The sequence below is a fragment of the Urocampus carinirostris genome, chromosome 9 (assembly GCF_059441175.1).
Source record: "Urocampus carinirostris isolate Australia breed hairy pipefish chromosome 9, RoL_Ucar_1.0, whole genome shotgun sequence".
Lineage (NCBI taxonomy): Eukaryota > Metazoa > Chordata > Actinopteri > Syngnathiformes > Syngnathidae > Urocampus > Urocampus carinirostris.
In genome coordinates this window covers 36,944,717-36,960,424 of record NC_142357.1, presented here as the reverse complement: position 1 = coordinate 36,960,424, position 15,708 = coordinate 36,944,717, and the positions used below count along the sequence as shown (strand labels likewise).

At 39.7% G+C, this 15,708-nt stretch overlaps 1 protein-coding gene across 5 annotated transcripts in view; it reads right to left on the bottom strand.

Moving 5' to 3' along the window:
* Positions 1-15,708, bottom strand: part of LOC148360204 (janus kinase and microtubule-interacting protein 1-like) — a 70,277-nt gene that overhangs the window by 28,947 nt on the left and 25,622 nt on the right. For 4 of the 5 annotated variants that reach the window (XM_088343652.1, XM_088343655.1, XM_088343654.1 and 1 more), the window contains exons 10-20: positions 15,577-15,705; positions 15,381-15,503; positions 13,537-13,620; positions 11,506-11,568; positions 7,902-8,000; positions 5,290-5,391; positions 5,165-5,218; positions 5,022-5,087; positions 4,421-4,489; positions 3,080-3,157; positions 746-955 (exon numbers count right to left, since the gene is read on the bottom strand). In XM_088343652.1, coding sequence (XP_088199778.1) covers positions 746-955; positions 3,080-3,157; positions 4,421-4,489; positions 5,022-5,087; positions 5,165-5,218; positions 5,290-5,391; positions 7,902-8,000; positions 11,506-11,568; positions 13,537-13,620; positions 15,381-15,503; positions 15,577-15,705 — 1,077 coding nt within the window. The remainder of the gene's footprint in view (positions 1-745; positions 956-3,079; positions 3,158-4,420; positions 4,490-5,021; positions 5,088-5,164; positions 5,219-5,289; positions 5,392-7,901; positions 8,001-11,505; positions 11,569-13,536; positions 13,621-15,380; positions 15,504-15,576; positions 15,706-15,708) is intronic. The other variant, XM_088343656.1, reaches the window with a different exon arrangement.

Below are 15,708 nucleotides of genomic sequence, written 5' to 3'. Positions count from 1 at the left end.
GCCTCGCTCTCCCAGTCCCAGCCACCAACCCGTTTTTTCCGTCCCTGACACCGCTATCGCTCGCTACCGAAGATCCACTTCCGCGTCCGGAGCACAATCCGAGTACGAGAGCGACTTGCTTCCCGGGTCCAGCGAACACCGGATCGTGGGTGCAGCCCTTTCCCTTTCCTCCAATAATACTTATGAGAAACGTAACGCAATTGGGTCCTGTTTCCGTTCTGGTCCTGACTGTTACATTTTTATTAATTAACATTAAAATTACACATGTAAATACATTGAAATAAAGAAATAGTACTGTGAGAAAATGAAAGAGCAGTTACATTAAAGTAAATCAAATTCAATGTTGAAGTTAAAATTAAATCAAAATGAAACTAAATGTTAAAATGTTAATAAAATAAATAAATAAATGCAAAATAATTACATTAAAATAAACTATAAAAAAAAAACGTAAGTCACTCAGGATCAGGAAACCTTTGAGAAAATGTGACTTAGGTGCTTTTTCTTCAAGTTGAGAAGTGCTGGCTGTTAGTGATTGAAATGGAATTTAAGGTGCTGATGCGTTTGATGACCGAGTCAAACTAGTGTGTGAGTAGGACAACATTAAAAAGGAAAAGGAAGGAAACATCACAATGAATCAGACACATTCGCATTCGGTGACACATGGGGGATACTGCATCCTTTCATAAGGGCTCTGAAACGGTGCTAGGGGGGTCGAGACCTGACCGTGTGACTTTTCCAGCCTTACCTGCTGGGCCTGCTGTAGCAGCTCCATTCTCTCCTGCAAGATCTGAGTGTCATATTGCCGGCTCTGCCGGACAATCTGCCGCCGGAGCTTGTCCACGGCCAGCCTCAGCTCTTCCTTTTGCCTTTCCGTCAGCGATTCGGCCAGCGCTTGGCACGACGGCTGATCCTGCTGCAGGGCGCTATAAAGCGTGGCCTCCAGCTCCTCGATTCTCTGCAGCCACGCCACAAACACGCACCGGGGAAATGACAACATGCTCGTGCGAATGGGAAATAAAAACAAACACAAAAGCATGCAGGATGAGGCAAAAAAGCAACTCTGTTGTGATGATGGCAGGCATGAGTAACACTCATAGATTTTTATCTACCTGGCTAGAATAAATAAACAACAACATCTAAAGTCAACAATTTTTAAAATTTTGTTCATAACCGGTCAAATATCATACATAATTATCATGTATTTACACATTTACTAGATTCATTCTTTTTGGCCACCTCTTGGTGTAGCAAAACAAACAGGGTGCATGTAGTCATCGCATATTTCTTGATTTAATGGTTTTACTAAGAGCCTCATTCTTGTTGGCATCCTCCAAGTGTCATCAGACCTCCAGGGTCACACATGCAGCCTGTGTGACAGATATAGTCATCAAATATTGGCATTTACTAGTTTTACAAAGGCCTCATTCTTTTTGGGCCTCTTTCTGGTGTCACGAAACATGCAGGGAGCAGGACACATGTATTAATCATATATTTACTAATGCAATAGTTTTATAATTAATATACATTGATTCATTCACATTTACTAACTGTTAAAGAGGGCCTCGTTCTTTTTGGCCCGTTCCTGGTGTCAAAAGACCCTTATGTTACAAGACTTGTAAAGTACGTGACACATATGGATATCATATATTTACTCATTTGGTACGAATCATATATTTATTTACGGTTAAAGAGGACTTCATTCTTTTGGCCTGTCCCTGGTGTCTTGAGACATGCAGGGAGCACGGCACATGTATTTATCATATATTTACTCATTTTTTAGTTTTACTATGGGCTTCATTCTTTTTGGTCTATTCCTTGCATCAGAAGACCATGATGTCACAGGACATACAGGGTGTGTGACACATATAATTATTAGATATTGATTCATTCACATTTATTGACTGTTAAAGAGGGCCTCATTCTTTTTGGCCCGTTTCTTGTGTCAGAAGACCCTGATGTTACGAGACTGTAAGGTACGTGACACATATAAAAATCATATATTTACTCATTTGGTACGAATTATATATTTATTGACTGTTAAAGAGGGCTTCATTCCTTTTGGCCTGTCCCTGGTGTCACGAGACATGCAGGGAGCAGGACACATGTATTTATCATACATTTACTCATTTATTAGTTTGACTATGGGCTTCATTCTTTTTGGTCTATTCCTTTCATCACAAGATCATGATGTCACAGGACATGCAGGATGTGTGACACGTATAATTATTATATATCTATTCATTCACATTTACCGACAGTTAAAGAGGGCCTCATTCTTTTTGGCCCGTTCCTGGTGTCACAAGACCCTGATGTCACAAGACTTGCAAAGTACGTGACACATAGATATCATATATGTACTCATTTGGTACAAATCATATATTTATTGACTGTTAAAGAGGGCCTCATTCTTTTTGGCCCGTTCGTGGTGTCAAAAGACCCTGATATTACGAGACTTGTGAGGTACCTGACACCATTAGATATCATATATTCACTCATTTGGTACGAATTATATATTTATTGACTGTTAAAGAGGGCCTCATTCTTTTTGGCCTGTCCCTGATGTCAAAATACCCCAATATCTCAAAACATGCAGGGTGTCTGATGGTTCAACTCCAGATGTCAACTAGAAGGGTAGGAACACAGCTTGGGAAATTCCCTATTGAAAGTGAACCATACTGTGGGACAAATTCTGATCCTTTTAATGTGCTTTAAACTTTCTAAATAAAATGCGAGGGAAAACAGCAAAACAGGAAGGGTGTAAGTGTGAGATGCCGCCACTCCCTGTTTTTGTTGTTCTGGATTGAACGATACCCAAGGATTCTATGACTATTAATTAAGTGAAAAATGTAAGAAAGGTGAACAGTGGGAGCCCAGAAAACTCAGCAAAGGATGTGATTCTTTATTTTCAATACAGCAGTAAAAGATGCAGTATCCTGACACAAGGTGACAAATTTGGACTCCGTGGAATGAATGGAAATGGTTCCCTTGTTGATTCCTTATTGATTTTAGAGTGAAGTATTATTGCGATACATCCCGTCTTTAACTGAAATGTGCAGAAGCTAGATTTGTGGCGCCATACCATGTAAGCTTGGTCCAAGGCCTGCTTCCTGTAGTCCAACTCTTCCTCCAGGAAGCCTTTTTGCTTGCTAAACAGCTCCTATATCGTACGTAAAGAAAGAAAAAGAAAATATATATATTCAATACGGTCTGAATCTCGTTCTCATTTCAAATGGTTCACATTCAAAAAAATTATTCACAATATAGATTTCAGACAAATATTTCAAGGATGCCTAATTATTGTAAATATGCTTGATATAAATCTATACATTTTAAAATAATTCAGCATTAAATTAAACATAAATGTAGGCAAGCATTGATAAGGATTTCCAGGTCAACTTTTAAATATTACTAAATAAGAGCGGCACGGTGGATAAGTGCTTAGCACGTCCATGGCACAGTTCTGAAGTCCTGGGTTCGAATCCAGCGACCAGCTTTCCTGTGCAGAGTTTGCATGTCCTCCCCTTGCTGGCGTGGGTTTCCTCCCACATGTCAGGTTAATTGGCCAGTCCAAATTGTCGCTAGGTGTGAATGAGCGAGTGAGATGTCAAACCCACTGTGTGGAGTTTGCATGTTCTCCCCGTGCTTGCGTGGGTTTCCTCCGGGCACTCCGGTTTCCTCCCACAATCCAAAAACACGCATATAAGGTTAATCGGCCGGTCCAAATTGTCCCTTGGTGTGAATGAGCCAGTGAGTTGTCCGTCCCTAAGTTCCCTGCGACTGGCTGGCAACCAATTCAGGGTGTCCCCTGCCCACTACCGGAAGATAGCTAGGATGGGCTCCAGCACCCCCGCGACCCTACTGAGGATAAGCGGTGCAGATAATGGATGGATTCATAAATAATACTGGCCATTAAAACGAATGTCCAGTTATTATCATCTTTACAGGTGTTTTTTTTTCCAGTTTCAATAATTTGACCGATTATTTCTCATTTTACAATTAAAGACTGTTTCAAAAATAACACAGGGGTAAAGGATCATAGGGCGCACCTTTGAAAAGTATTCTTCGTAAAATATTTTCATAAAAGAGGCGCATGAAATTAAAACTACTGGTGAGAGCTAGAAATGCATAAAAAAAAGACAAACATAATTTTAAAAAATGAATTGAAAAATCGTTGCCGATTGTAAGAGAATATCATGCATTTCTATTTCTTGACAGTATTTTCCAATTATGAGGCGCACTAGCAAATTTCTGGCATTTTAGGGGGATTTTTAGAGGCGCATTTGTGGATCCTGATATTATAGAGCTTGTATGCATTAGTAATAACATTTTGAGCACTGTTACCGCCGACATTTAATTCTATGATTGGTTGAAAAAAATTACACTGAATATCCGAGTAAATAAAAAAGAGACCATTTCTCACCTTGTCGTTTTCCAGGTCGATCATTTTCTGCGTCAGAGCAGCCTCTGTGTTCTCGACCTGTTTTAACCACTGAAGAGCAGAAAAGGATGCAGTATTAATTAGAGATGCAGGATAATTAACAGGCTGATAGCTAGCAAACCAATTACAGCCAAATATGAGCAGACACTACTTGTCAAGGAGTACCGCCTTTTTCTCCCATGCCTGTTTTTTTACATTGGAGTTGAGAAACGGGTAAAATAAGCCAAATAATATGGCCAGTTCCTTTGAAGTTTTCTTATAACAGAATATTCTGGGCACAAATGAGTTACAGGACAATAGATTGTAGGATTAACAAGTGTTTTGTCAAAATGGCTGAAAGTTACTGTTATACTAGGAGGGCAGGTCATGACAAAACAGAAACGTTATGGGTCGGGGAAAAATCCCTGTTATGCCCCACAAAGTCATTTAAAAACGAAAAGGTTGCCAACCTAAATCAACCAGAACAGAGCAAAAGCAGAATCATTTTTATTATGCATAATGGGAATTATTGTGCATTCCCATTCAGACTGCATTTAAAATGAACGGCAAGAGTGTGACAAATGTCAACATTCCAAGAGCTTACCTTTTCACACAAAGATATAACGGTACCAGCCTGGATCACAGCAACCTGCTCCTCATTCCTCAGATTCTGCTAAGGCGGATAATAACCGTGACTCATTCGGAAAAGGTCGAGCGCACGTCAATGGAAATTACACTCAGACGTACCCCGTTATCTCCAAGGATATCTAGTTTCTTCATCAGCTCGGGAATGATCACATCCTGAGTGGATTAAAAAGCAAATATTAAGGTTCGGAAAATGGATTTTGATTGAAATGGAAGTTGGAGTGTACCGTAATGCCCTCCTGGCGGCAGTACACCTGCAGGGCACTGTTACTGTTCTCAGGGAATGCCGACATGTGAAGATTGAGGGCAGGGGATCTTCGTTCTCGCTCCTATAGATTGAGACACTGGAGGTTAACCGTGTATACAATTTATAGGGTTCCTAGACCGTTTTCATGGTCAAATTCAAGCACTTTTTAAGGACTTTCAAAACCAAATATCCAATTTCTCCAGTACCATTAAAATTCAATAAAATCCTGTGTAAATCAAGTGTTTTGCAGAGCCACAAATATATCGGTGATTTACATGGAATTCTGTGTCAAGACATATGATCTTTAGATCTTGAGTAAATCACGAATGTATTCGTTTCCTGAGACAAAACTCTCAACGTAAAAGTATTGGGTAAAAAGGGCGGATATTTGATCCTAGGCAACCTTTTTAAGACTTTTAATGAACAGTAACTAGAAATAAAAAATCTTAATCATAAAAAAATTACCTATGATTAAAAATACAACATCTAAAGTTGGCATGTTAACAACATCGAGGCGACAGTGGCTCAGGGGGTGGAGCGCCCGTCTTGGGACTGAGGTTTGAATCCCAGCTACTCAGAGGTACCGTAAATTCCGGACTATAGAGCGCACCTGATTATAAGCCGCAACGACCACATTTTAAGAGGATAGTCGCTTTTGTACTTACACAAGCCGCACCTGTATATAAGCCGCATGCGCCAAAATTAAAATATGTAACGTAATCATAAAATTAACCCAAACCCAACTTTGAGTCCCGCGATTTTAACTGAACACGGAGTTCACAGTTCAAAAACCAGAGCCGGCAAAGTAACGGAAAATGATACCGGTACTTAACATTGGTTGCAGACCTGCAGAGTCCGGGTCCTGTTAAAAGTAATCCAAGGAAAAAAAGGGTATATTTCCAAAGGTAAGGTTGGGAAAAATATATATCCACTATTGTCTGCCATGTCCACCAACACTCACCTTTACCGGTCCCCACTTCCCGTCATCCCCCGCGTCTGTTACGCCCCTTCTTCTTAATTGGTCAGTGCAAGACTTATCAGAATAAGTGTCCAAAATAAATACAAATAAATACATTACAAAAATATACAGTTGCAAATTCATATTATACATGGTTACACATATTTACAGACGGTACATCGAGAGTTTTCAAGGCTTTAATAATAATATTATAACTTTCATCCCAAACCGTGCCTGTGAAGGGTAGCAAAACGCTACTAGCAACACGCTCGCAACACAGTGAACCGATCTGTTAAAAAAACCAATCCATTTTTGCAGAAACCACGATAAACCGTCCTCATCTTCCTCCTTATGATTGACGTCATCAAAGTTGTCTTCCCCAGTATGGGTAAGAGACTATGTCATATAGACGACGTTCCACGCTCCCTTAATCAAAAACACGCTGGCAACACGCTCGCAAAGTAAAGTTTGCGTGCAGTAGCGGTTTCCCTCTTTAGCTTGTAAGCTGCGTCATGGGCCTTAAATTCGAGCGCCGCTGACGGCTGTTAGAAAAATGACATAAATTGGCCACATCACTGAATAAGCCGCAGGGTTGAAAGTTTGGGAAAAAAGTAGCGGCTTATAGTCCGGAATTTACGGTAAATGTCGATGTGTCCTTGGGGAAAGAATCCCAAATGCCTCCGATATGCATGGCTGACCCCGCTATCGGTGTTTGATGTTGTGTTAATGGGTAAGTGTAAAGCACATTGTAAAGTGCTTTGGGAGGTCTTGGGAGGTTTGGAAAAGTGCTGTAAAAAATGTACAATTTACTATAAACATTTCATAGTGCCCCGTTTTGGAATGGCATGACCCATAGGGGGCAACAACGCTTCATTGGCCAATGCCGCACAAACTAATAATAACAATAATAATAACAAGGGAACAAGAGATGCAATGGCAAAGCGAAGCCACCAGAGAACACTGTTGGCATCATTTTTAAGCAGAGAAAAATGGCAACAATTTCAAGCATTAAAAAATACTTCACGGAAAATCGAATACTTTTCAATCCTTGAAAACAACATTCAATCTCAAGCATTTTCAAGGATTTCAATGACTCATACAAACCCTGTAATAAGGACGTCATCAGTATCAAAATCGGTCCAGAAAAAAGCTGTGGGGTATTAAAATGGTCATGGCGGGTTTACTTACGATACTGAAAGGTTGAAGTTGGTTCAACTAAAAAATGTCAAACAAACATGGTGTACACATCACATGCTGAAACTCAAAAATGGCTCTCTATGTCTTGGGTGGAAAAATAAGTGAAATATTTCCCAAAATATAGAAAAAACATTTTTGACAGGATTCCATTAATTTAATCAAAGTAAATTCAAAGCATGCATAAACCAGAGGGAAACAATGAGCAAAGATGGCGTTTGGATGGTGAAATCAAATAAACATTTATTCAAGTCAAATCATATAACATTCATTTATTGAACATTCCAAAACAGTATGCACAAAAACTGCCGTGCAAGACAAAACATGGGTACAAGAGAACAAAAATAAAAATTCCATGTTCATTGAATGAAGGCACTTAAGCATCTGAGATTGTTGTTGTCGCCTCCTGGTGGAAGTTTAACCAAACTACACTCTCTTACTTCCAGTTCCAGCACTCTGAATTCCAGCAACTCGTTTTGGTCCCGGGCGTCCTGGACTTCGGCCTGCAGACGTGACTCCGCCTGCTGGAGGGCGCAAATCTGCACGCAACAGTAGGTAATATAGTTTTTAAGTTTGTTTCTCATGCGAATTAGTTGTACGTTCTAATTTACCCGCCAAAAGACAGGTATAAAAATACAAAACAAAGATTCATCTTTTCCAGACTATAATGAAATGAAATGATCTGCTTTTCAAGTCAATGACTTCCCAAAGCGCTTCACAATGTGCTCCACATTTCCCAATAGCGGCCTTGCAGCCATGTAAGGCGCTAACCTGCTTATTGGGGGTATTAGGGGTTCAGTGTCTTACCCAAGGACACTTCGACATGTAACACGGACGAGCCGGGATTCGAACTGGGATCCCTTGATCCCAAGACGAGCGCTCTACCTCCTGAGCTACTGCCGCCCCTTATTAGGCCCATTTCTCTAAAACACACTCTATTTAAAGTGACAGTGAGGACTAATTCACCATAAACAGGGTTCCTACAACATAAGGCTGTTAAATTTATTTATGAAATCAAATTTAACAATTACGTGACGTTACATCGTACCTCGTACACGTTAGCTTGCACAGCTTTTAGCCATGGCAAAAAACTGTCGTCGGGCAGGAAAACTTCCCATTATATTTACACGTTATTAAATGTTCCCATGGTCCAGAGTAAACGTCTCTGTCCTAAGTGGATGTGTATTGTGGGTAGACCTAAAACATGCGTCAGCCCTGAAAGGCCCGACTGAAACCATATCACCGTTTTGATAGCTCCGGTATCGTGGTCAAGCAATGTTGCCACAAAAGTAAATCGGTGAATTATTAAAAAAAGACAATTGATAAATTGACAAAATCTTTTTCGTTTAAACAAATACAGTGGAACCTCGGTTTTCGAACGCCTCTCAGTTCGAACAAATTGGAGTCCGACCAAAAATTGAGAAATTCTTGCTCCGCTGTTCGGTCAAAAAATAGGAGTTCGAACGCCGGTAATGCGTGAGTGCGTACGCTAGGGTGCGATGCTGAGCGGCGTACGGGTGTTTTTGCCCCTTATTATGCCTCCGAAGAAAGTCAGTGCAAGCAGCAAAGTTGCTACAGGTGAAAAAAGAAAAGTAGTGCGTACAACTATTGTATTTAAGAAAGAAATAATAGCAAAATATGAAGGAGATGTGCGAGTGTCTGATCTTGCTAGGGAATACAGCATGGCTAAATCTACGATCAGTACGATACTAAAGAATAAAGAGGCTGTGAAATCTAGTGATGTGGCTAAGGGAGTGAGTGCTATAAGCAAGCAACAGCCGTCCACCTGCGCCTTCTGCTGACCACCACAAAAGGCAAGAAATCCTATCCATAATTCTTTTCTTTATCCTTTTCTTTTATTTTTACACGTTCACGTTAGCGTAATCTTTCATACGAAAGATTACGCTAACGCGAACGTACGATTAGCCTGGGTTAGCTTTATGTGGGTGTTGGAATGGAGCCCAACTTTCAGGGTGTTGGAAAGGAGCCCCCTTTCCAATGAACCGCTCACCACTTGTTGTGGAGACCCGGGTGCTAAATGACTTGTAAACGACCTGATTTTTGTATTTTTACACGTTCATGTTAGCGTAATCTTTCGTACGGAAGATTACGATAACGCGGACCTACGATTAGCCTGGGTTAGTTTTATGTTTACGTTAAAAATTCAAGGTAAACATTCAGGGTGTTGGAACGGATTAAAACGATTGACATTATTTTTAATGGGAAAAATGATTTCGGTGATCGAACAAATCGATTTTCGAACAGGGTTCTGGAACGGATTATGGTCGAGAACCGAGGTTCCACTGTACGTTTTTTAAAGACTTTTGAAATTTGGATTTAAGAAATTTTAATGCCATTTAAGGCTTTATTTTTAAAATAATGAAATTAATGTCTTTTAAGACTTTTCAAGGATCCGCAGGAACCCTGTTAAAGGTACCTTAGAACGGATTTAAAGCGTGCGCATTGGAAGCCTGGAGGATACCACTTGGCAAAATTCAAAGGCTTACTTACATATATTCTACATCAAAGAACAGAGTGAGAGACTGAAATGTTCCGACAGCTTAAGGCAAGTCAATTTCAAGATTTTTTAAGTCTTTATAATGCCTTTTGAGAACGATTTTGAACACAAAGTTGACAAAAAAAAACACAATTGAAACAAACAAGAAAACACAAGGGCAGCTCGGCGGCGCAGTGGTTAGCGCATGTGCGGCACAGTTCATGTCTTGGGAACCTCCTGCGTGGGTTCAAATCCAGCTCCAGACTTCCTGTGCGGAGTTTGTATGTTCTCCCCGTGCTTGCGTGGGTTTCCTCCGGGCACTCCGGTTTCCTCCCACATTCCAAAAACATGCATTTCAGGTGAATTGGCCGGTCCAAATTGTCCCTAGGTGCGAGTGAGTTGTCTGTCCCCGTGTGCCCTGCGATTGGCTGGCAACCAGTTCAGAGTGTCCCCTGCCCACTGCCCGATGATTGCTGGGATGGGCTCCAGCCCCCCCCCGACCCTACTGAGGATAAGCGGTGCAGCTAATGACAGCTAATGACAAGAAAACACAAATATTCTTTGCACACAGTACATCGTGCCTCGTACACATTATTTTTACTATTTATTCAGGATTAAAATAGATCAGCTCCATGGGAAAATATGCTGATTCAATCAACTTTTTTGCGTGGGTTCCATGATTAAGGCGCCACGATTGTAATATAAATAACTTTTTGGAATTTTATTAGCCATGTAAAATTTGTTTATTTGTATTGGCATTGATTATTTTCCTAATGAGTTAGAGAGTAGGCGGCACGGGTTAGCGCACAGCCACGCGGTGCAGGGGTTCAGGGTTCAAGTCCAGCTACCGCAGCCTAACCCATGTGGAGTTTGCATAGTCTCCCTGTGCTTGCATGGGTTTCCTCCCACATTCCAATAACATGCATGTCATGTTAATTGGCCGGTCCGAATTGTCCCTAAGTGTGAATAAGCGAGTGAGTTGTCTGTCTCTGTGTGCCCTGTGACTGGCTGGGAACCAGTTCAGGGTGTCCCCTGCCCGGAGATAGCTGGGATGGGCTCCAGCACCCCTGCGACCCTACTAGGATAAACGGTATGGATAATGGATGGATGGGGTTAGAAAGTCCCAAGTAGTAGATCTGATATCTACAGAGGGGTGAAAATGGTCGCTTTTAGTCTGGAAAACACAAGATCCAACTCGTCTTGGGATCAAGAGATCGCAGTTCGAATCCTGGCTCCTCCGTGTTACATGAAGAAGTGTCCTTGGGTCAGACACTGAACCCCTAATGCCCCCAATGAGCAGGTTGCGCCTTGCATGGCTGCACGGCCGCTATTGGTGTGAGTGTGTGTGAATGGGTAAATGTGAAGCACATTGTAAAGCGCTTTGGGAAGTCTTCATTGACTTGAAAAGCGCTATAGAAATGCAGATGATTTCATTTCATCTATAATAGAACAAAACAAGTGAAAAAAGGCTAAATAAAAAAGCCTGAATTCTTCATTTTTCTAGTTTGTGATTGGCATAATGTTGGTGCAAGTAAACATGCAACTACCTTTTCGTGAAATTCCTGGTTTGTCCTGAGTAATTGTTGCTTCTCTTCCACCCATTTTGAGTCCTGCCATAGAATAGTAGAAATAAACGGCAAAACATAGACAGAGGAAAAAAAAAAAACGTGCGCAGGAATCTGATTCAGAATGACACATACAAAGAAAACAATCACAAAGACAGAAAATCAGAGTAGTGATTTGTTTTTTTTATTGATCCAGAGAAACAAAGTCGACAGTGACGGAAGGCAATCAGAAGAAAAATTCACAAAACAAAGCATGCTCATGCGCGCACACATGCGGAAATAAAATTCATTCGCAAAACAAATCGGACACGACTTGAGAAGTTTGACCCAACTTACTAGCTTATTTTGTAGGGTAAAAAAAAAAATCATCAAATAAAAATATTGTTTGCATAGTTTAAAACACCACAAAATAAATCAAATTCTTCTGTTTAAACGTGATTTTTATTATCATTCATTCATTTCATTCTAAATAATTACGCAAATATTAGTCTTAAAATAACCTGCCTTGAATTGATTATTTGGTTTGTTTTTAACACAAAAAAAAAAAAATACATATCTAAAGACGCTCCCCTACTTACAACTTACGTAAAACGGTAGATGTGAACATTTTTTTCGGGATGTCGAAAAATAGCCGAACATTGCTGTAAGTTACAGTTTGGATTGTGTGCACCTTTTTCCGAGTACAGGACAGTACTGTAGTGCCTCTTTCCGCCATGTGGCGCTGTGAGAGGTCAGCATCAACCCCGAAGAAGAAATCCGGCTTCTACTTCCTAGTTCGTATGTAAACACACTGCACTGTAGCTCTAGCACGCTAAGAACGTTGACATTTTTATTGTTTAATATCTCGTGCATTCATTCAATATGGTTGGTGTGAAGTGTAAAGAAGAGGCGAGCAGTTTCTTTTGAAATGAAAGTGGAATAAGAAAGCTTGATGCGGTTGAGAAAATGGTCGGAACGCTTTTTTTTTGGCCACTTTTTACCACAGAGGAGGAAGTCGCCTAACTCTTGAAGCTCAGCTTCCAAAAGTAAGTCAAACTTCTCTTTATTTATCTTTATAGAGCATATTATTGTATTAAATGTTTATTTTTCAGTTTCAAAACAATACAGATTCCTTACACAAGCCTTAAACATACAAAATATAGCACTGAAGCAACTTACGAACAAATCCAAATTACGAACAATCGTCAATGTCTGTATTCGGATTAAATTATCATAAAACAAAAAAGCCTAAAAAAGGTTAAATCAACAAGTTGTTTCAAATGGGACAGTCTATTGAATAACTAAATAACGTGCTATAATATAAAGGCTGGAGAAAATAAATGAGAAAAAAATGGAACCTGTTTTGGTATTTTATATTTTTACAAACTAAAGAAACAAATATGTATTATTTTTGTTGGTGGCAATGTCCAACAAAATGCCTTTCACTTGTGCTAAATCCCAAATTTTAAAATATCAGAATTATTAAACTGAGAAACGCTTTGGAGTCTTATTTCTAAGAGTTTTTAATTTGTATTTTTTTGCAATCACTCCAAAAAATAATATCTAAAGTAAGATCTTTAAATGAATTAGCTCCAAAGATACCATACGCTATTATGTTTTTACTTTATCCACTTTTCACTATATCATATATTACGGTTTCGTAAACTTGCATTATTAGATAAATATAATAATGTTATATACAGTATAAATGCACAGTTAATTGAAATAGGCGTCATTGAATAATCCCAATTACGAGACGAGCATGTTGATCTCCGTATCTCTTATCCTACAGTGAACTGGCACATATCAAACAGAAAAAAACATTTGAAGACGTGTCCAAAAATTAAACAATAATGGTCCTGATTATGACAACAAAAGACAGCAGATAGCATGCAGGAAGTGAGATCAGAAGAACCTGCGGCAAAGCTGTTCGGCATAGCGCCAGCCCAGAAGCAAGGCAGCCAGACAAACATGCAGGAGTGCCAAAGAAAGGAGAACCCGAGAACTGCGTTCCCCGTCTCTGGTCTTTGTTACCTGTCCCTGATCCACCAGGACATTCTCCAGGTCCTGCATCTTGGCCTGGCAGACGCTGAGCTCTGCCTGCAGTTGCTCGCGTGTCTGAGGGGAAAAGTTACAAAAAATAAAACAGATTTGTTTGCTTAGCTATGTGCTAGGGATTCACTTAGCTGCTTTTTATTAACAATATGCAGTAAAATCTTTCTTCTGGAGACGATAACTGATTTATTTATTTTTTTAAAGGTGGTGTGCGGCATTTGAAAACTTAAGGCTGCAATTATGACTTCAAGCCAGGAGATGGTGGCAGAGTAAAACATGATTTGTGTGTATTTCTTAAACGTGCTTGAATGAACTCTTCCTTTTTCATCTTTTGGGGGGTTTGTTCCGCCCAAAACAGGCCCGATAAAAGAAAGATAAAAGCTGACCGGCGCAACGGGAAAAAACATAAGGGCTCTTTGAACTCAGTTGAGCATAGTTAAGACATTCTTTATAGAGAAAATATTTAACTTTCAACTTTCTTTATGAAAAACTGTTTTTTTTATAAAAAAGCTGTGTTAAATATTTTTATATACAGACGTTCCCCTACTTATGACCATTTGACTTGCGTAAAACGGTAGATGCGATACATTTTTTTCTGGATGTCGAAAAATATCCAGAAATTGCCCTTAAGTTAGATTTTGTATTGTGTGCAGCTTTTTCTGCGTACAGGACGGTACTGTAGTGCTTCTTTCCGCCACTAACGGTGTAAGGCGCTGTGAAAGGTCACCCAGCATCCACCCGGGAGAAAAAAAATCCACTTCCTCTTCCTAGTTCGTGTGTAAACATTGTATACTGTATCTCCAGCGCGCTCAGAACTTTGACGCTTTTATTGTTTAATATCTTGTGCATCCATTCAATATGGTTGGTGTAAAGTGTAAAAAGGAGGCGAGCCGTTTCTTTTGAAATCAAAGTGGAATAGGAAAGCTTGATGCGGTTGAGAAAATGGTTTACCACGGTGGAGGAAGTGGCCTAACTCTTGAAGCTCATCTTCCATAAGTAAGTTAAACTTAACATTATTTATCTTTATAGAGCATATTGTTTTATGAAATGTTTTTTTTAGTACAAAACAATACAGGTTACTTAAACAAGCCCTAAACATACTTGTATAAACCCTAAACATACAAAATATGGTGCTGATGCAACTTACGAACGATGGTCCACAACCCATCTCTTTCGAAAGTAGGGGAACGTCTGTATTACCTTATTAAATGCGGGTGAATTGTTTGGTTAAAAATGCTTGGGTTGTGTAGTTTTCCTTTTTCTTTTTTGATTTTTTTCCTCTTCCTTATTTTCCCTTTCCCCCATATTTTTCTTTTCGATTTTTTTTAACCTTTTTTCCCCTTCCCCTTTTTTAATTATTTCCTTTTTTTCTTTGCCTTGTAAAGAAAGTGTAAAGAAGAGGCGAGCCATTTTTATTTAACGTAAGTGGAATAAGAAAGCTTAATGCGGTTGAGATAATGCTTGGAACGGGTTTTTTTTCGGCCACTTTTTACCAAGGAGGAGGATCTCTTGAAGCGCATCTTCCTATAGTAAGTTAAACTCAACTTTATTCATCTTTATAAAGCATATTATTGTATGAAATGTTTATTTTTTTTTGTATAAAACAATACAGTTTACTTAGACAAAATTGAACATATTTATATAAACCTTAAACATACAAAATATAGTACTGAAGCAACTTACGAACAAATTCAACTTCGAACAAATTCAACTCGTTCGTAAGTAGAGCAGCATCTGTTCATCTCAATATTAATCCGATTTTGGTTAAACATGCAGCCCTAATCCCTAGAATGTACTGGAAATTACAGTTTCTCTTTCCATACCTTGGCTTCTCTCTCAGCATCAAGGGAGCCTCCCGTCTGCTCCTGCAGGAGTGCATAGGCCCGCTGGAGAGCCTGGTACTCTCTGGTCAGCTGGCGAAAACGAAGCTCCGACTCCTCTCGAGTCTGTTAAAAAAAGGATTTCAGAATAAAGCAGTTTGATTTTTTTGGGAATGCAGGAATTAATCAAATGATCTACTTCGTCTAATTCTTCTTCAGGAGTGGCTGGTGTCCGGTCGGTGAGGTCAGTGTTGAAGGAGGTGAGAGAAGACGTTTCCGATTCCACGGATTCCTCGTCAAATCCAAAATATGTCTCCACAACATGCCTCTG